Source organism: Lolium perenne, chromosome 3 (assembly GCF_019359855.2).
Source record: "Lolium perenne isolate Kyuss_39 chromosome 3, Kyuss_2.0, whole genome shotgun sequence".
Lineage (NCBI taxonomy): Eukaryota > Viridiplantae > Streptophyta > Magnoliopsida > Poales > Poaceae > Lolium > Lolium perenne.
The window spans coordinates 246,738,333-246,760,244 of NC_067246.2; the positions used below are offsets into that span (position 1 = coordinate 246,738,333).

Consider the following 21,912-nt stretch of genomic DNA (forward strand, 5'->3'; position numbering starts at 1 on the left):
CCCGGTGCTTCAGGTTTTTCTCCTGCTGGCGGTGGTTCGGGTGCTTGTTCTACCTCGGTTTACCTCGACAAAGGTCGGACGCTCGAGTTTACGAGCCAAGAACTTGCTTGGAGCCCATGATCTTAGTTTTCCTTAGCTAGGCGTCTAGCGGGTGTGTGTCCATCGTGTGTACCTGTCGACGGTGTATGATGGTGTTGCTACCATGTGTCGTGCTACATATTTGTATGATGATGATGGTGTTGCTACATTTTATATGATGACGAGGATGATGTTGTTTTGATCCATTTTATTCTACTGAACTGTTATATTTACTGCTATATTTATTGTGAATTAACTATCGTATCGCAGGCAGGTTCCAAAAAATGAATGGCAGCTGTTGTGCCGACAGCAATGCCATCGGCACAGCCCCCTGCCCGTGCCAAATTATAAGAACTGGGCAGGTTTTCGCCGGGTCCGTCCGGAGCCGTCGGACCTGTGCCGACGGCTCATTACTTACCATGTGGATGCATGGCGCGTCGGCACAGGCTCCTCCCTCGGCTAACGACCGTTAGCCAGGTTGTGGGGCCCGCGGCGACTGTGCCGATTGTAACTGTGTCGACGGCTCGGACCCACCGTCGGGCAGCAGGCTATGCCAACGGCTAGACGTGTGTCGAGGCCACATTGTGCCGACGGCGAGGTGCCGACGGCAGGGCAGGCTCAGGCTGTGCCGACGGCCGCCGGCCGTTGGCCCCTTGACTGGTTCCGTAGTGTATGAGCAAGCTGCCTGCATATAAGGTTTTGTATATATAGTACCCGGTGATGGGCACATGTTCTTAACCTTGTTCAGTAGTAAAACCAATTAATAAGAGTTTTTTTTACATGCAATTAATAAGAGTTATCCACTCTTTACCAACCGTCCAATCTGTAATTTGTGTGTTCTCATCTTATGTTCATGGATTCATAGGAACGTCAGTTGTAAATGGTCGTCTTCCATTAATACCCAAATGTTCTGCCCCATAGTTGGAGAGAAGTTCTTCTATAACAATGATAAAGCAAACTGTGTTCAAAGGTCTGTTACCCAGCACTTAAACTAGATCGAATCACAGCAGGGCTGTTCCAGCCTTCCAGGGTAGAAGAAAGAGAAACACAAGGACCCATTGCCTAATCCTAGAGGATGCATTAGCCTGGATACACTTAAACAGTCGCAGAATGGCACAATCCGTTAGTTGATCCAGTCGTCACCTCTCAGACGCTTATTCGGCATCCGGAGTCTAGTGGATTTCGGCCTTGCTTCTGCGGTGGTAACTCTGCCCACACGAACATGATCCACTCTGCGTTGAGTCATGGTTGGAGTAGGATTCGCCATGTTAACACTGTCCTCAAGGACAGGCTCCACCGTGCATCGCCCAGTGGTGGCAACAGCGACTGGTACGCTGACATGATCCATGATCCACCACACCGAGAAGCTCCCATTACCGTACTTGTCAAATACTTGGAAGGTGTGGGTCGAGCCAAGAAGATCCGCGATTGTTTTTGGCAGGGTGTACCAGTCATCATCCTCCTTGATCTCATCAACGAGCTTCTCCGCAGAGACACCGACCAGCTTCTCCGCCACCTCACAGAAGATCATCAAGTTCATTATGCCGGTATTATCTCGCACCTTTGCCTTCAGCTTGTACCTTAAGTGCCCAGAAAACCAGTTTGGTAATTAGTGACTTAGCAATTGAGGAACAAGTATAGATGGAGAACAACAGTGTGAAAATGGCAGCATAGCCTTGCCGCTCCCTACATTTGAATTGGCTTCTTAACCGGGCCACATCGGCTGCACCTGTATTTTTTGCCCAGTGACTTATCGCAGAATTCGCATCCAGGATAACACCAACCACTGGTGCAATCAATATCAATCAGGGAGACTCTGCACAAGAACTTGGTATCCTACAAGTGAAGATAGATATGTGAGTAAAACAACTAAGCTTTGAACATCACGAGAAGAGCAGCAACTTAATTTACATCGTCATACTCCTCTCGATCGAGGCCTTTTAGTTGTTCGATAGTTCGCCAACTCTCGGCTAACTTCTGAGCTTCACTTTTTTTAGGAACAGGGTTTGCTTGCTGAATGCGCAAACTGCATGTACATGAACCAGTTAGCAAACCATCTTAGCTCAATCATCAATGTGGGTATAAATTTATCAAGTCCACTCACTTCACACAGAAGTCTCGCACCTCTGGTATATCCAAATCTAGATAGTACTTTGACGATGCTGTAGAGCAAACTATAACACCAAAATATCACGACTTCAAAACAAATGCACCAAAAGATTTGAGTACACATTATAACTGTGTCGAATGATAGACAGAATAAAGTTTTACTAGAAAAGAAAGGAATATGATTCGAAAGTACCAGATGGTAGAAGCAAACAATTAAAGGATGGATCAAGGGTTAACCTAAATGTGAGTTATAGGAATCAACGCGCATCCCTGCAAAGACAGCAACAACTGAGGCTTCTAGGCCTTTTTCGAGTATATCCTCAGCAAAACCGCAAGCGATATCTCCAAACAGTGTGACATTCAGTTCCCTTCCGCTATAAATGGTAACTCCGCCAGTGAGTAGTAATCAAGGCAAGTCAATCATCCAAAAGAAAAGCTGTATTTTGTTACCTCAAATTTCGAATTGTTGCATCGCAGGTTTGTATATGGCGGGATTTTTTCTTGAACTTCTGTAGCTTCCCAACATGTACTATGTGGCCCAGAACATCTGCATAATTTAAATCAGCACATGTAAGAAAAAGAATGACATATGCATGTGGCACGTATAACTCTGATGATTTATTCCGTTCCAAGGGAATCTACCTGTCATTAAGCTATTGTTGTCGCGCCTGGAACGGAGATCCTTGAAATTAACGAACTCAAAACTGTGGAGGGGTATCGAATCAATATCTCCTTCTATCTCATTGACCACCGTCTGCTCTCTAAAATACATAATCCACTCATTGCTACAGCTCATGTCCGTCTCCTCAACTGTAAAATTCGATAAGGCATAGACCTTCCCCTCAACTAGCCGCTCTTCAAAAAGTTTGATATCATTGGGAAGCACACGGGCCTGCATAGTTTCACCCTACAGGTAGAAAACAACCTGAAGAATTATAGCGTTGAAAACTTGAAGGATGGCAATTTGACATTAGTAGCCAGCAAGCAATGTGATCATCCGTTGGCTGTATATCTTAAGGTAGGGAGTGCATCACCTGATCATCGATCAGAAGGCTGTCGAGACCCAAAAAAATGTTATATTTTGGATTGAAGGATTCCCATATCCGTGATATGCGCACCCGAACTTTACATTTTCCCGTTTCATCGGTTAACTGAGAAAGTGGGGTGAATTCATCCTCAGCTGAACCCATTTTGGCCTTGATTGCTTCAAGCGTATGCTACATATACCTGAAGCTGCACGTTAGCTTTGAGAGAAAAGAGAAATAGTGACCAATATTTGTTTTTGACCGGGTCGCCGGCCTGAACAACTTTATAATCAAAAAGCCTGGGAATACATCCGGATCCATTACAAGTTTTTAGAGGATTGTGAGAGAGAGGAAATACAGTGACCAATCTATTGCATTGATGTGTGTTAATCCCACAAATGGAGAAGCTTAAGATTGCCCAATATTACTTTTTTACCATTAATCTGAAAGCGTGGAACCTTATTGTCGTTGCCTATTCGACGGTATCTCGGAGGAGGGATCCTCACGAGGGGGAGAAGAAGTAGGGGCCATAGGGCGGAGTGCACACGGGACGGTGGTACGCGATTTACCCAGCTTCGGAACACCTGCACGATGACAGGCCTACTGCTGCTTGGGCGCTTTCGCGTTGTTACAATGAGTTGTGGTTGTGCCTCTAGGGCTCCCGGGATCCGGCGTATAAAGGCGCACGGATCTAGGGTTTACATGGAGAGTCCTAGCCGGATTACGGGTTGCCTAACTACAGTACAATGTCTTGCCGTGTACGTCAAGGATCCGCCTTCCATCTACGTCGTACTGGATCCGGGTTCCTGATGGGCCTCCACGGATCCGGCTTCCTCCGAAGGTCGGTTAGGATCCGGCTTACTGATCCTGGGCTGGACTTCATCCTTCATGATCAATAGCAACTGGGCCGCCCGATGGGCCACATGCCACATCACCGTCTGTGAGCCACCCGGGCTTGCCGGATCTAGGCACTTTCGATGGTACACCCATGAAGTATACCCACAACACTTATGGACTAGGGTTACTTTCCCATCATAATTTGCTTGCTAGACATGCGTATTAACTCACTGATTTTTCTTTCTTATGAAAAGATATCAGTTGTGTTTCCTGTAAATCTACTTTTGGGATGAAATTTATTCTATTTTTCGTGTATATATAGATATTAACAGTGATCTCAAATAAAGTGCTTAGATAAAAAATGCTAATGCGAGTTCCGAGAATAGATGGCGCATTTGGAAAATCAGAATAACCTCCTTTACGAAGAATATACGTGGTTACATCCCAATACGATTTTCCATCAGCAACGAGAATACAGTATGATTTTTTTCGATAAAGAGAATACAGTATGATGCAAACAAATGACTTTAACATCCAAAACCCTAGGGGACCAGGGCAAAACAAATAAGCAGAAGAGAAGAACTACAATGAGGCTTTTGTCCGTCTACAGGATGCAAACCTACATAGGCTATGAATCGACTTGACTACAGATTCTCACGGAAAACAAAAACAAACCCGAATAATTGTCCAGATCATAACTCAGCCATCCACACACCGAGGCCGACTCACATAACAAAATTAACATCGTAGTAGAATCTTAAAGCTATTTACGAATGGCAAAGCGCTATTCAAGGAGATCGTTGGAGGCTAACCGTACGACGTCGAGAGAAGTTGGTTGCGAGAACACGAGAATCTAGATGAAATTTAGTTGTGCAAAGAGAGGCTGCTCATTTCCCCTTGGAGGATAGAGAACGAAAACTATACGGACCAGAAGTGGTAGATGTAGAACTCCTTTTCTCCTCGCCCTAGTCGCCAGGAACAGGCTTCCTCGAGAAGGAAGAAGGATCAAGGAGAAGGAAGAGGAGGAGACTGTTTTGTACGGAGTGGGGCGGATTGAACAACCGCAAATCGCGCCCATTACGGCGCGGAAGCCTCGCGCCGCACAGCGGCACAGGGCATTACGCGATGGCCCACGGCCCCAGGCCCAGTTATTCGAGCAATGCTGTGTTCCTTTCTCGAGCAGGCATGCCGGGCTGATCCAGTTTTTCGGCTCCAGTTTTTCTTCTAGAGTACTGTTTTTATTTTCTGTTTTCTTTTACTTTTCTTTCTGATTTCTGATTTACCGTTTTGCACTTTTTTCTTTTTTATTCAATTTTTTGTTTTACTTTTTCTTTATTTGTTCTCTTTCTTTTTCTATTTCTTGAAATGAACATTTTTTTTGGAAAAAGGTACGTTCACGAGTAGGGGCGGAGCTAGAGGGAAATCTTCCCTGATGCACGATCAAGCTTGTAGCCTTCCTAGTTGAAATTGTGCCTCCATGATGTACTTCTCTTAGCTTACCCTCATGCATTTGCCTTACTAATCTGGAAAGTACTGCTAAAGTATTTTTTGGACCTTGATGCATGTGCATTAGGGTGAGCCTATAGAGCTCAGCCCCTGTTCACGAGTTAAAAAATTGGTCACATGTTTGAAAACTGTAAAATGGCCATGGTTTCAAAAATATATCTATGGCTTTAGAAAAAGTGTATACTGGTTTGGAGAAAAGTACACCCACTGATTTATAAAAACATGGGTTCGATAAAATGCTCACATGGGATTTCAAAATAATTGTTCATGGATTCAAAAACATATTTATTTTATATTTAGAAAATTGGTCACATGTTCGAAAACTGTAAAATGGTCATGGTTTCAGAAAAATATCTATGGCTTTGGAAATAATATTTACTGGTTTGGAGAAAAGTACACTCACAGATTTATAAAAACATGGGTTTGATGGGAAAAAAATATGGTTTTGCAAAACAAAAAAAATCTTATATTTTTTAAAACATAAGCAAAAGAAAATAAAACATGAATTGTTTTTAAATAATAGTACTAGTGATGGAAAAGAAGAACATAAAATGGAGAATAATAAAAACTCAAAAAAAGTACAAAACAAACTATTGATAAAGAAAAAGAAAACATTAGAACTAGAAAAGGGGAAAAAGAAATTTAAATTTAAATAGGCTAAACACGTAAAAGAAAACCAGCTGAAACCAGTGTAGCTTGTAGAGTCGAACAGCAGCGAAAAATATCTATGGGAAATATTGTACGGATCCCTTACAACAAAGCACCATGTTAATGGGTTGGGCGAGGTCTAATGCGCTTCGCATGGTCCGATTCAGTCGCGCCGCTAAGAATGACCTACAGGCTCTACCATGAAGAATGACAGGGAAAAGTGACGATTAGGGGTAACCGGGGCCGCATCTTACCTAGCCAAAAAGACAAAGTTGAAAATGTTGTGCTAGAACTCCAAGTAAAGGCATATGAGTTGCCTTAAAAATACAAGGCAAGTGCTAAACATCTGTCAACACCCCGCAATAAACTGCAAGATATGAGCCGCCTTTAGAGAAATTCGATGCATTAAGTGAATGAATTCGGCGTGCCTGATCATCGTAACAACAACAAAATCCCATGTAGAAATTTTTGTAATTTATATAGAATTTTGAAAAACATGACTTTGTTTTGCAACATTCTTATGTAAATAAATAAAAACTTGCTGCATGTAATTTTTTTTCAACATTTCAATTGTGCCCATGTAGAAAATATATATCGTATGTAACAAATCCCCATGTGATTGGAGAAGAATATCAAAAATGTGTCACAATCTTTAAAACTTGTGAAAACTTTTGCAACATTTTGAGCATGTGCATGTAATAAAAACAGATACATTATTTAACAAATCCCCAATTGTTTGGAGCAAAATGTATGAATCATGTGTAGTATGCTTCAAACAAATCAATACAGACAAAATGTGTGCCTAACACCACCATCCAACATTGCATGAATACATATGCAACAATGGGAGCAATCTCTATAGCATAGTGTGCATAAATTATTGTAGTACTTTACCAGTGCATACACAACAAAAAATGGTGCACACATGTAGCAAATCACAGCACCGTATGCGACATTGGCAAAAATCCCAATAATTGAACTTCGCCATAGAGCGTGGAGTCATCTCCATGGCCAATTCTAGCTCCCCCGTGCATACACAACAAAAATGGTGCACACATGTAGCAAATCATAACACCGTATGCGACATTGGCAAAAATCCCAAAAAATGAACTTCGCCATAGAGCGTGGAGTCACCTCCATGGCCAATCTAGCTCCCCCGTACAAGAATCCACCAAGCGGAAGGTTTGTGGAAGCGAGATTAGGTGCTTCCCATACCGACCTACTCCAATATCATCTTCCTAAGGACCTGATCCGTGTTGGAGATCCCGATTTTGTGCCTACCTTGAAGCTATGCCATGGAAGCGTTGACCATAGAGATGGGCAGCTGTGGAGACCTCCAGGCCACATGCCCTCATGTGTGTGGTTGTGTCAGAACAGGGCCCACAACAGATGGAGTAGGACCCATAGGTGATGATGGTTAGCACACGCAAGTGATAAAGGACGTGCAACTAGTGAGCTTAACGGGGAAAATGTAGTACAAAGACGTAGGCATGTTGGCTTCGACTAAGCAAAGGCAGGGGACTGAGTCGGTGTGTTACGCTGGTGTGTGTAGGCAACGGAGGGAGGGAGGGTAAAGAGAGGAGAGCAAGCAGTGGGAAATGGGGCCTTGGTAGTGAGGTGGGAAGGGGGGCTTTGTTTGACCCGGCTGATACGTTTGCCGGTTCAGAGGAAGAGTTTTCCTACAACAACAAAAGCCTAGGAGTTCCGAGCATTTTCTGTGAACACTTCCAAAACTAAACATAGATATATGTTTATCAATGCCTCAGTCACAACAAGCAGTAAGTTATGTATATACATGTAACATTTTATTTTGTACATGTTTATTGTCATGCTAGTTAATTGTGGTGATGCAAGTGCAAAAGGAGGTTTAAGAGCGAACTTGCCATGGTTTTGTAAATCAAGTCAGAGAACTACTTTGTGAAAAAGATAAAACTCGCGTTTCGCCTTTCCGCTCCTCCACATTAACGGGCCTAAAAATAGCTATCTGAAGTAGGTATTTTGGATACCGGTTGAATTACCACGATTACCGGATTTCTTAGCCCCCTCCGATAAATTAACACCTTAGCCAAAAAATCTTGGTCCGATTTGAATTTAGGTTGAGCCTAAACATCGAGCCAACCATACACCTCTATCGATCTCCCCCATCTCTCTATTCGAACCCACTCCCCTCCCTCATTGCAAAAATGACCTAGGTATGGCGGCGGATGGTAATCAAGAATATTGAAATAATTTCAAAATATGAATTTTGTTCTGAAATCTTGTGTTGTATTTGTCATGTTATCACTGGTAACCATGGTTGCCACCAATCCCAGTCGCCTCGAGAAAACATGTAGCGAAAATCTTGTTCTGGTGTGGCACACAATTTATAGTGTTATCTTAATATGATAATGTAAACAATATTGCAAATTTCATAAAATTTATTTGCCTCTTTGATGGTTCCACTAGATTCTTGGAAGAAAAACGGATACAACTTGATGCCCACAACTAGTCGGGTACTCCCTCTATACCGGTTTATAAGCTTGTGTTTCGAGACAAATTTAACCATTAATTTAATTAACAAAATATGAGATATATGAATCTTATGGTTTAATTTTTATGGCATATATTTCACATTTTTTTTAGCAAACTAATGGCTAATTTTTTCTCAAAGCACCTAATGCGCTAATAAACCGGTATCGATCGGGGGAGTACCTCTATTGTTGCACATAGATAGATACATACCTTTTTTCAAAGCCTCTTGAGAACACATTTACGATACTAGATCTCAATATGAGAAGTGAGATTTTAGATTCTAGACTTTTAGCTAAGTTTTGGAACTTGGTCCCGATGTGACATCATCTTTGCGATGAGTAGGGGTGGAAACTGATAGTGGATATTTCATATTATCCGACATTCTTATTCGAGAAATTAAAAGTGAAAGTGGTAATATTCGAATCCAGGCATCTGTAAAAATGGATAATGGATATGGTAAATATCGGGATCCGTTTTACAAAAACAAATAGAAATATAGTATTGAATTTTGAAGAAAATGTAGATATGGAAATGGACATGTCCGTATCCGAGTAATATTATGCTATCCAATTTCAATAATTCGACCCGGATATGGCAATTACCTAACCTAGAGAAACTAACAAATCGGTCAAATGTTCTTTTATGTGATTCAACTTGAAATTACTATGCATTATATCAGTATATTTATCTCTCTACAATTCTATAGTTGACTCATTATAAGACATGAGTCTATTATTTCCTTACATTTGTATCTATTCCGAATTGAGAAAACATCCGATATGTATTCGTGTTCGATTAACATCCGCTCCGAATTTGCATTCAGTAACATCTGTATTCGTTTTAAAAATATAAAATTGGATATGGGAAGGGCACTATTCGATCCACATCTTATCAGTTTCCACCCATAGAGATGAGTATATGGCACTACGGTTTATATTGCAGACTCCTGCTTCCCAGATCATGAAATGAATCGCGGCTAGGATTTTTGAGAGCAGACACGATCGGGTTGTGAAAATCCTCTTTAAGCTATTACGCTCTTCCAGGGAGTCCACTAGATCGAGTATAAAACGACCTTATCTGCTATGAATCGTCAGACATTGTTAAATATCTCCATGGTTGACCTGAAAACCGTGGAAATATCCAAAATTGTTCTGTGGCATCAGTTCCTTACAGACGCGTTTGTAAGCTATGCATCACGAATCACAGATTTCGCAGTCGGCAACTCGTTGCCATCAATGAAGCGCGGGAGAGTTGCACATCCTTACAGGTCCCTATCCCAATCGTCTCGCTCGTTCTGGAACAACAGCGACGTTTCTTGGAGTGATATCTATCCGCCACGCCATCTACATATCTGGACTGCGCACCGGAATCTGTTGAAATTGTTTACCGCTGGATAGGTTTCAGATTTTAGACGCTTTCGCCTTCAGGTACGAATTGCAAACCCACAACAAGGCTAGCTCGCATGGCAGATTGAATGACTGCAGCGCAACAAAACATAAACTAAAATACACCGGCCATGCTGAACCCGCCAGTTTTCATTTTTTTGAAGGGAATACGTAGTTAATATCAGGAGATACTAAATATAACTAGCCCTGCAACGATGTAATACCCAAATAACAGTACTGATACACGGCCAAAAAAGAGGAAAAAAAAAACTAAGAAATAAACCAGCATTCCAGTCCTAGCAACAAGCCAACAACAATACATCCACCACTAAGACACCACCTGAACTTCGGACTCCTCAAAAGAGATACCTCCAAGAAGGTAACAGCGCACAAGCGTCATCATCGCCTGATCAAGGATCTTAGATTTTACTCTAAAGATAGTTCGCGCTCTCAAAATAATACCTTCAACAAAGTCATTGCTACGCACAACCAATTAAGACCAGACCTTAGATTTTCACGCTAAAAGGTAAGACTGCGAACTTCAGCTGTGTTGCCGTCTACCCTGGATCCGCAGTAATTTGATGGGTGCCCCCAATGTCACGGGTTTTCTTTGTCGGCACGGTGTTGGTGAGTCATGTTTGGAGTGTTTGTTCATGTCACTTCATCGTCTTAGGTGTTGACTAGAGCAGATGTGGTCCTGTTGTTTCAGGTCTTTATTAGGGATGATGTGGGTGTGTGGCTTAGCCGTGTTGTTTTAGGTTTTCGCCTGATTTTCTCCTTAAAACTGGACACACTCTTCTTAATTAATGAACAAGGCAAAAATTTTGCCTTTATTTCAAAAAAAGGGGATTACGCTGACGAGATAAGTTAGATTTTGGGAGGCGGGTTTGATGGATTATATATCCCATCCCACTTGCATCTATAGCCCCAGCCATTCATTACTCATTGTTCATAGTCTCAAAGAGAAACGATACAAATAGGCATCCGACTCATGGGTTGTGTTGCATAGCGGAGAAAGCCCACAATTAGGCCATCCGCTCTTCCGCGGTACAAATCTATTTAGGATGGCACACCATTAAAATGAAATTTGATCTTGGGAGGCTTCCAAGCCTTCAAATATTATAAATTACAGAAGTGCGCAAGAGAGAACAAAACGTCTGTGTTGATCTTCCTAATCCATGAATACATTTGCCAATAGTGATGCTGGTGGAAGCATTCAAAATCTCTATGTTTGTCTCATCATGGGGGGTTTTCATACCCATACAACACTACATGAATGGGGCATGGCACCCACAGCCTGCTCATACGTCGACGGCCAAAAGTCCGGGCCGTCGGCGTATGGACTGGCCATGCTAGTCTGCCAAGTGAGCCATCGGCGTATCTCGAGCCATGGGCATAGGCCTGGTGTAAGGGTACATTGCCCCTATGTGTGGTTTTGGTAATTAATGACAACCCCTATGGACTAATGTTTTCATTGAGTTTATATGAAGGAATATTCCATAGGTACTACTTGCTCTCCATGTGTTGGATTCAAGTATGGATGCCATGAAGATAAAGGTATATCTTGTGTATTGGCATCAAGATCATCGGTATGAAGATATATATATGTGATATGATCAATAAGAAGAAATGAAGATGGAGTTCTTATGTGGGACTCAATATTAGCCATGCTCTATCTTATGTGAGTATGTGAAGATACAAGGTTGAGTTGGGCAAGTTCAAGATGAGCGTCTCAAGTGAATCACATACTTGAAGCTTGCCGTCCATTTGATGATAATGGACTTGTGAAGATGTGCATCAATGGAGCTTTCCCATCATAGTGTATGGGGGAGCATTTGTGAGTCGTCACGAAGCAACATTGGTCAAGAGAGGCATTCCGGCTTGAGTGAAGCTTGAAGAGTTATCATCAAGATCAAGCGGGATGCGCAAGGCAAAGGTATGGCCTTGCTAGGTTTTCCTTTTACCGGTCTCAAGGTGGATGTTGGGAGACCGGATTATAAGATAGATAGCCACACTATTAAGAGGGGCTTTCGGTTGGGTAACTTGATCACATCGTCTTAGGGAGCTCAACCCTTTGCATACTTTGCATATCCTTATTGCTTCTTGGCGTTTCTCTATGTGAGGTTCTTGAGCTTGTTGCTAGCTTTACAACAAGCCCAAGTTCATCGAAAACGGAGTTCACATGCATCTTCTATTGCGTTTTCGAGGTTGGGTGATTTTACCGGTTATTCATGATATAAGGTTCTACCTTTTATATTCATGATAAAATCCCCTCCTACAGATTCTTGGGTTTTCACTTTCTATTAGATAGCATTCGTTGTTATCTTCCAAACAAAATTGGTTTCATGCGATTCGGAGTTCGGGAGCATTTGTTATTAAAGAAAAGATAAAAAGGGAAAAGAATAAAAAGGAAAAAGAATAAAAAAAGGAAAAAAGAAAAAGAAAGGGGAGGGGCAGCCGGCTGATACGTCTCCGACGTATCGATAATTTCTTATGTTCCATGCCACATTATTGATGTTATCTACATGTTTTATGCACACTTTATGTCATATTCGTGCATTTTCTGGAACTAACCTATTAACAAGATGCCGAAGTGCCGATTCTTTGTCTGCTGTTTTTGGTTTCAGAAATCCTAGTAAGGAAATATTCTCGGAATTGGACGAAATCAAAGCCCAGGGGCCTATTTTCTCACGAAGCTTCCGAAGTCCGAAGGAGAGACGAAGAGGGGCCACGGAGGGGCCACACCCCTAGGCGGCGCGGCCCCCCCTTGGCCGCGCGGCCCTGTGGTGTGGGGCCCCCGTGCCGCCTCTTGACCTGCCCTTTCGCCTATAAAAAGTCTCCGTGACGAAAACCCCAGTACCGAGAACCACGATACGGAAAACCTTCCAGAGACGCCGCCGCCACCGATCCCATCTCGGGGGATCCAGGAGATCGCCTCCGGCACCCTGCCGGAGAGGGGAATCATCTCCCGGAGGACTCTACGCCGCCATGGTCGCCTCCGGTGTGATGTGTGAGTAGTCTACCCCTGGACTATGGGTCCATAGCAGTAGCTAGATGGTTGTCTTCTCCCCATTGTGCTATCATTGTCGGATCTTGTGAGCTGCCTAACATGATCAAGATCATCTATCTGTAATTCTATATGTTGCGTTTGTTGGGATCCGATGAATAGAGAATACTTGTTATGTTGATTATCAAAGCTATGCTTATGTGTTGTTTATGATCTTGCATGCTTTCCGTTACTAGTAGATGCTCTGGCCAAGTAGATGCTTGTAACTCCAAGAGGGAGTACTTATGCTCGATAGTGGGTTCATGCTCGCATTGACACCGGGACGTGTGAGAAAGTTCTAAGGTTGTGTTGTGCTGTTGCCACTAGGGATAAAACATTGATGCTATGTCTAAGGATGTAGTTGTTGATTACATTACGCACCATACTTAATGCAATTGTCTCTGTTGCTTTGCAACTTAATACCGGAGGGGGTTCGGATGATAACCTTGAAGGTGGACTTTTTAGGCATAGATGCGGTTGGATGGCGGTCTATGTACTTTGTCGTAATGCCCAATTAACTCTCACTATTCTGATCTTGATGGGTATGTGCATGGTCTTGCTCTCTTGATTTGTCTAGTGCCCAACTGTTATTTGTTCACCCAACATGTTGTTCGTCTTATGGGAGAGACACCTCTAGTGAACTGTGGACCCCGGTCCAATTCTCTTTCTTGAAATACAATCATCGCAATCTTGTTCTACCGTTTTTACGCAAACAATCATCTTCCACACAATACGGTTAATCCTTTGTTACAGCAAGCCGGTGAGATTGACAACCTCACTGTTTCGTTGGGGCAAAGTACTTTGGTTGTGTTGTGCAGGTTCCACGTTGGCGCCGGAATCTCTGGTGTTGCGCCGCACTACATCCCGCCGCCATCAACCTTCAACGTGCTTCTTGGCTCCTCCTGGTTCGATAAACCTTGGTTTCTTTCTGAGGGAAAACTTGCTGCTGTGCGCATCATACCTTCCTCTTGGGGTTGCCCAACGAACGTGTGAAATACACGCCATCAAGCATATTTTCTCGGCGCCGTTGTCGGGGAGATCAAGACACGCTGCAAGGGGAGTCTCCACTTCTCAATCTCTTTACTTTGTTTTTGTCTTGCTTAGTTTTATTTACTACTTTGTTTGCTGCACTAAATCAAAATACAAAAAAATTAGTTGCTAGTTTTACTTTATTTGCTATCTTGTTTGCTATATCAAAAACACAAAAAAATTAGTTTACTTGCATTTACTTTATCTAGTTTGCTTTATTTACTGTTGCTAAAATGGCCAACGCTGAAAACACTAAGTTGTGTGACTTCACAACCACAAATAATAATGATTTCTTATGCACACCTATTGCTCCACCTGCTACTACAGCAGAATTCTTTGAAATTAAACCTGCTTTATGAATCTTGTTATGCGAGAGCAATTTTCTCAGTGTTAGTTCGATGATGCTGCTGCCCATCTTAATAATTTTGTTGAACTATGTGAAATGCAAAAATATAAAGATGTAGATGGTGATATTATTAAACTAAAATTGTTCCCTTTCTCATTAAGAGGAAGAGCTAAAGATTGGTTGCTATCTCTCGCCTAAGAATAGTATCGATTCATGGACTAAATGCAAGGATGCTTTTATTGGTAGATATTATCCCCCTGCTAAAATTATATCTTTGAGGAGTAGCATAATGAATTTTAAACAATTAGATACTGAACATGTTGCTCAAGCTTGGGAAAGAATGAAATCTCTGGTTAAAAATTGCCCAACCCATGGACTGACTACTTGGATGATCATCCAAACCTTCTATGCAGGACTAAATTTTTCTTCACGGAATTTATTGGATTCAGCTGCTGGAGGTACCTTTATGTCCATCACTCTTGGTGAAGCAACAAAGCTTCTTGATAATATGATGATCAACTACTCTGAATGGCACACGGAAAGAGCTCCACAAGGTAAGAAGGTAAATTCTGTCAAGAAACCTCTTCCTTGAGTGATAAGATCGATGCTATTATGTCTATGCTTGTGAATGATAGGACTAATATTGATCCTAATAATGTTCCATTAGCTTCATTGGTTGCACAAGAAGAACATGTTGATGTAAACTTCATTAAAAATAATAATTTCAACAACAATGCTTACCGGAACAATTCTAGTAACAATTATAGGCCATATCCTTATAATAATGGCAACGGCTATGGTAATTCTTATGGGAATTCTTACAACAATAATAGGAGTTCACCCCCTGGACTTGAAGCCATGCTTAAGGAATTTATTAGTACACAAACTGCTTTTAACAAATCTGTTGAAGAAAAGCTTGGGAAAATTGATATACTTGCTTCTAAAGTCGATAGTCTTGCTGATGTTGATCTTTTGAAATCGAAAGTTATGACTAATGAGAATCATCATAATAAAATTACTACTACAGCAAATGCCATTCAAGTTAGAATTAATGAGAATATAAGATTAATGGCTGAACTGCGTGCTAGGTGGGATAGAGAAGAAAATGAAAAACTAGCTAAAGAGAAGAATATAGCTAAAGTTTGGACTATTACCACCACTAGTAATGCTAATGCTACACATGTTGCTGCACCTCCTACTCATACTAATAAAAGAATTGGTGTTAGCAATGTTTCCACTTCGAATGCAAAGCGCGAAAAACTGCCTAAATCGCTAAAATCATTAAATCGCTTCGTGATAAAGTTTGCTGAAATTTTTTCCAACATTGGGGATGATGATCCCATTGCTTTAGATTATAATGGTTTGAATTTTGATGATTGCCACATCTCTGAAGTTATAAAGTTCTTGCAAAAACTTGCTAAAAATCCTAATGCTAGTGCTATAAATTTGGCTTTCACGCATCATATTACAAATGCTCTCATAAAAGCTAGAGAAGAGAAACTAGAGCGTGAAGCCTCTATTCCTAAAAAGCTAGAAGATGGTTGGGAGCCCATCATTAAGATGAAGATTAAAGATTTTGATTGTAATGCTTTATGTGATCTTGGTGCAAGTATCTCTGTTATGCCTAAGAAAATTTATAATATGCTTGACTTGCCACCGCTGAAAAATTGTTATTTGGATGTTAATCTTGCTGATCATTCTACAAAGAAACCTTTGGGTAAAGTTGATAATGTTCGCATTACCATTAACAATAACCTGGTTCCCGTTGATTTTGTTGTCTTGGATATTGAATACAATGCATCTTGCCCCATTATATTGGGAAGACCTTTTCTTCGAACTGTTGGTGCTATCATTGATATGAAGGAAGGTAATATAAAATATCAATTTCCTCTCAAGAAAGGTATGGAACATTTCCCTAGAAAGAGAATGAAGGTACCTTTTGATTCTATTATGAGAACAAATTATGATGTTGACACTTCATCTCTCGATAATACTTGATACACACTTTCTGCGCCTAGCTGAAAGGCGTTAAAGAAAAGCGCTTATGGGAGACAACCCATGTTTTTACCTACAGTACTTTGTTTTTATTTTGTGTCTTGGAAGTTGTTTACTACTGTAGCAACCTCTCCTTATCTTAGTTTTGTGTTTTGTTGTGCCAAGTTAAGCCGTTGATAGAAAAGTAAGTACTAGATTTGGATTACTGCACAGTTCCAGATTTCTTTGCTGTCACGAATCTGGGTCCACCTCCCTGTAGGTAACTCAGAAAATTAAGCCAATTTACGTGCATGATCCTCAGATATGTACGCAACTTTCATTCAATTTGAGAATTTTCATTTGAGCAAGTCTGGTGCCATTTTAAAATTCGTCAATACGAACTGTTCTGTTTTGACAGATTCTGTCTTTTATTTCGCATTGCCTCTTTTGCTATGTTGGATGAATTTCTTTGATCCACTAATGTCCAGTAGCATTATGCAATGTCCAGAAGTGTTAAGAATGATTGTGTCACCTCTGAATATGTCAATTTATAATGTGCACTAACCCTCTAATGAGTTGTTTCGAGTTTGGTGTGGAGGAAGTTTTCAAGGATCAAGAGAGGAGTATGATGCAACATGATCAAGGAGAGTGAAAGCTCTAAGCTTGGGGATGCACCCGGTGGTTCACCCCTGCATATATCAAGAAGACTCAAGCGTCTAAGCTTGGGGATGCCCAAGGCATCCCCTTCTTCATCGACAACATTATCAGGTTCCTCCCCTGAAACTATATTTTTATTCCATCACATCTTATGTGCTTTTTCTTGGAGCGTCGGTTTGTTTTTTGTTTTGTTTGAATAAAATGGATCCTAGCATTCACTTTATGGGAGAGAGACACGCTCCGCTGTAGCATATGGACAAGTATGTCCTTGGTTTCTACTCATAGTATTCATGGCGAAGTTTCTCCTTCGTTAAATTGTTATATGGTTGGAATTGGAAAATGATACATGTAGTAATTGCTATAAATGTCTTGGGTAATGTGATACTTGGCAATTGTTGTGCTCATGATTAAGCTCTTGCATCATATGCTTTGCACCCATTAATGAAGAAATACATAGAGCATGCTAAAATTTGGTTTGCATATTTGGTTTCTCTAAGGTCTAGATAATTTCTAGTATTGAGTTTGAACAACAAGGAAGACGGTGTAGAGTCTTATAATGTTTTCAATATGTCTTTTATGTGAGTTTTGCTGCACCGGTTCATCCTTGTGTTTGTTTCAAATAAGCCTTGCTAGCCTAAACCTTGTATCGAGAGGGAATACTTCTCATGCATCCAAAATACTTGAGCCAACCACTATGCCATTTGTGTCCACCATACCTACCTATACTACATGGTATTTTCCGCCATTCCAAAGTAAATTGCTTGAGTGCTACCTTTAAAAATTCCATCATTCACCTATGCAATATATAGCTCATGGGACAAATAGCTTAAAAACTATTGTGGTATTGAATATGTCATTATGCACTTTATCTCTTATTAAGTTGCTTGTTGTGCGATAACCATGTTTACTGGGGACGCCATCAACTATTCATTGTTGAATTTCATGTGAGTTGCTATGCATGTTCGTCTTGTCTGAAGTAAGAGAGATCTACCACCATATGGTTAAGCATGCATATGTTAGAGAAGAACATTGGGCCGCTAACCGAAGCCATGTTCCATGGTGGAAGTTTCAGTTTTGGACAACAATCCTCAAATCTCAAATGAGAAAATTATTAATTGTTGTTATATGCTTATGCATAAAAGAGGAGTCCATTATCTGTTGTCTATGTTGTCCCGGTATGGATGTCTAAGTTGAAGAATAATCAATAGCGAGAAATCCAATGCGAGCTTTCTCCTTAGACCTTTGTACAGGAGGCATAGAGGTACCCCTTTGTGACACTTGGTAAAAACAATGCATTGTGATGATCCGGTAGTCCAAGCTAATTAGGACAAGGTGCGGGCACTATTAGTATACTATGCATGAGGCTTGCAACTTATAAGATATAATTTACATGATGCATATGCTTTATTACTACCGTTGACAAAATTGTTTCATGTTTTCAAAATCAAAGCTCTAGCACAAATATGGCAATCGATGCTTTTCCTCTATGGAGGACCATTCTTTTACTTTCAATGTTGAGTCAGTTCACCTATTTCTCTCCACCTCAAGAAGCAAACACTTGTGTGAACTATGCATTGATTCCTACATACTTGCTTATTGCACTTATTATATTACTCTATGTTGACAATATCCATGAGATATACATGTTACAAGTTGAAAGCAACCGCTGAAACTTAATCTTCTTTTGTGTTGCTTCAATACCTTTACTTTGAATTATTGCTTTATGAGTTAACTCTTATGCAAGACTTATTGATGCTTGTCTTGAAGTGCTATTCATGAAAAGTCTTTGCTATATGATTCACTTGTTTACTCATGTCATATACATTGTTTTGATCGCTGCATTCACTACATATGCTTTACAAATAGTATGATCAAGATTATGATGGCATGTCACTCCAGAAATTATCTGTGTTATCGTTTTACCTGCTCGGGACGAGCAGAACTAAGCTTGGGGATGCTGATACGTCTCCGACGTATCGATAATTTCTTATGTTCCATGCCACATTATTGATGTTATCTACATGTTTTATGCACACTTTATGTCATATTCGTGCATTTTCTGGAACTAACCTATTAACAAGATGCCGAAGTGCCAGTTGTTGTTTTCTGCTGTTTTTGGTTTCAGAAATCCTAGTAAGGAAATATTCTCGGAATTGGACGAAATCAAAGCCCAGGGGCCTATTTTCTCACGAAGCTTCCAGAAGTCCGAAGGAGAGACGAAGAGGGGCCACGGAGGGGCCACACCCTAGGGTGGCGCGGCCCCCCCCTTGGCCGCGCGGCCCTGTGGTGTGGGGCCCCCGTGCCGCCTCTTGACCTGCCCTTTCGCCTATAAAAAGTCTCCGTGACGAAAACCCCAGTACCGAGAACCACGATACGGAAAACCTTCCAGAGACGCCGCCGCCACCGATCCCATCTCGGGGGATCCAGGAGATCGCCTCCGGCACCCTGCCGGAGAGGGGAATCATCTCCCGGAGGACTCTACGCCGCCATGGTCGCCTCCGGTGTGATGTGTGAGTAGTCTACCCCTGGACTATGGGTCCATAGCAGTAGCTAGATGGTTGTCTTCTCCCCATTGTGCTATCATTGTCGGATCTTGTGAGCTGCCTAACATGATCAAGATCATCTATCTGTAATTCTATATGTTGCGTTTGTTGGGATCCGATGAATAGAGAATACTTGTTATGTTGATTATCAAAGCTATGCTTATGTGTTGTTTATGATCTTGCATGCTTTCCGTTACTAGTAGATGCTCTGGCCAAGTAGATGCTTGTAACTCCAAGAGGGAGTATTTATGCTCGATAGTGGGTTCATGCCTGCATTGACACCTGGACAAGGATGAAAAGTTCTAAGGTTGTGTTGTGCTGTTGCCACTAGGGATAAAACATTGATGCTATGTCTAAGGATGTAGTTGTTGATTACATTACGCACCATACTTAATGCAATTGTCTGTTGCTTTGCAACTTAATACTGGAGGGGGTTCGGATGATAACCTGAAGGTGGACTTTTTAGGCATAGATGCAGTTGGATGGCGGTCTATGTACTTTGTCGTAATGCCCAATTAAATCTCACTATACTCATCATGATATGTATGTGCATGGTCATGCTCTCTTTATTTGTCAATTGCCCAACTGTAATTTGTTCACCCAACATGCCGTTTCGTCCTTATGGGAGAGACACCTCTAGTGAACTGTGGACCCCGGTCCAATTCTCTTTCTTGAAATACAATCTCTGCACATCGTGTTCTACTGTTTTCTGCAAACAATCATCTTCCACACAATACGGTTAATCCTTTGTTACAGCAAGCCGGTGAGATTGACAACCTCACTATTTCGTTGGGGCAAAGTACTTTGGTTGTGTTGTGCAGGTTCCACGTTGGCGCCGGAATCTCTGGTGTTGCGCCGCACTACATCCCGCCACCATCAACCTTCAACGCGCTTCTTGGCTCCTCCTGGTTCGATAAACCTTGGTTTCTTTCTGAGGGAAAACTTGCTGCTGTGCGCATCATACCTTCCTCTTGGGGTTGCCCAACGAACGTGTGAAATACACGCCATCACCGGCCGGGCGTCCGGCCTGCCGGCCCACAAGCCGGCCCACCCGGCCAAAACCGGCTTGGGCGCTTGTGCCTGCCGGGCGGGGTCCAGTGGGCCTCGCAGCCTCTCCCGGCCCAGGAGCCAGTTCTCCTACCGGGCCGCCCGGCTGGCACCCCGGCCCAGCCGGATTTCTGACCGGACCGCGCGCCGTTCCCTTATCCGCCGCCCGCGCGCGCTGCGCGCCTCGCCCGGCTGCTGGGCCGGCCGGACCGGCTGGGCCGCCGGCTGCCTCAGCGCAGAATCCGGTCAGCCGGCCTGGCAGCCGGCTGGGCCACTTTTTAGAGCTGTTTTTTGCCCGTTTTTCTTGTCTTTTTCCCCCCAACAGTTTTATTTGCTCCCATGCTATAAATAGCTCTTCTTCCACCTTGAGCAACTAGTTCTTCCTATTCTCTCTCCTCCATTGCTACTATTTGAAGAACTTGCTCTCCCCCTTGATTCCTCCAATCATTCTTGCTCATATTTGAGGATTTGAGAGAGGAGATCTAGATCTACACTTCCACCGATCGATTTCTTCTCTAAGTGAGGGAAACTCTTGGGATCTAGATCTTGGAGTCTTTGGTTGACTTTCCCCCTTGTTCTTCCTCTCCAATCTCATCCTAGCATTCGTTGCTTTGGTGGGATTTGAGTGTGAAGGACTTGAACACCTCCGGTGTTCTTGCTTTGCATCATTGCATAGTGTTGAGCTCTCCACCACGATTTGTTCGAGTGAGAGACCGTGAGCTTGTTACTCTTGGAGGGTGACCTCCTAGTTGGCTTGGTGATTGGTGCTCCGGTGATCTCTTCAAGAAGATTGTGAAGAGGCCCGGGCTTCTCCTTCGTGGAGCTTGTGAAGTGGTTGTGGAGCTTGCCATCTCCGGAGCGGAGGAAAAGCTAACCATAAGGAAAGGGCCATAATCCTTCGTGGGTGTGGTTCGGAGAATAGGGTGAGCCTTCGTGGCGCGGGGAATCCTTCGTGGAACCTCCACTCCTCCAAACGTGACGTACCTTGTTGCAAAGCAAGGGAACACGGGAATACATCCTCGTCTCCACGTGCCTCGGTTATTTCTATACCCGAGCTCTCTTTCCTTGTGATAGCCATCGTGCTTGAAGTACATATATCTTGCTATCACTTGTGCTACATATATCTTGTGCATATCTTGCTTAGCTCTAGTTGCTATTGTTACACCTAGTT

General features: G+C 42.3%; 1 protein-coding gene across 1 annotated transcript; it reads right to left on the reverse strand.

Moving 5' to 3' along the window:
• Nucleotides 1-999: 999 nt before the first annotated feature.
• LOC127344605 (replication protein A 70 kDa DNA-binding subunit C) lies at nucleotides 1,000-5,076 on the reverse strand. The gene is made up of 8 exons (XM_051370915.2): nucleotides 3,222-5,076; nucleotides 2,830-3,094; nucleotides 2,638-2,734; nucleotides 2,425-2,561; nucleotides 2,183-2,252; nucleotides 1,990-2,104; nucleotides 1,769-1,914; nucleotides 1,000-1,658 (listed from the first exon to the last, which is right to left on the reverse strand). Exons 1-8 carry the CDS (start codon nucleotides 3,375-3,377, stop codon nucleotides 1,202-1,204), a joined length of 1,443 nt encoding a protein of 480 aa, XP_051226875.1. The 5' UTR covers nucleotides 3,378-5,076; the 3' UTR covers nucleotides 1,000-1,201.
• Between the last annotated feature and the right edge of the window lie 16,836 nt (nucleotides 5,077-21,912).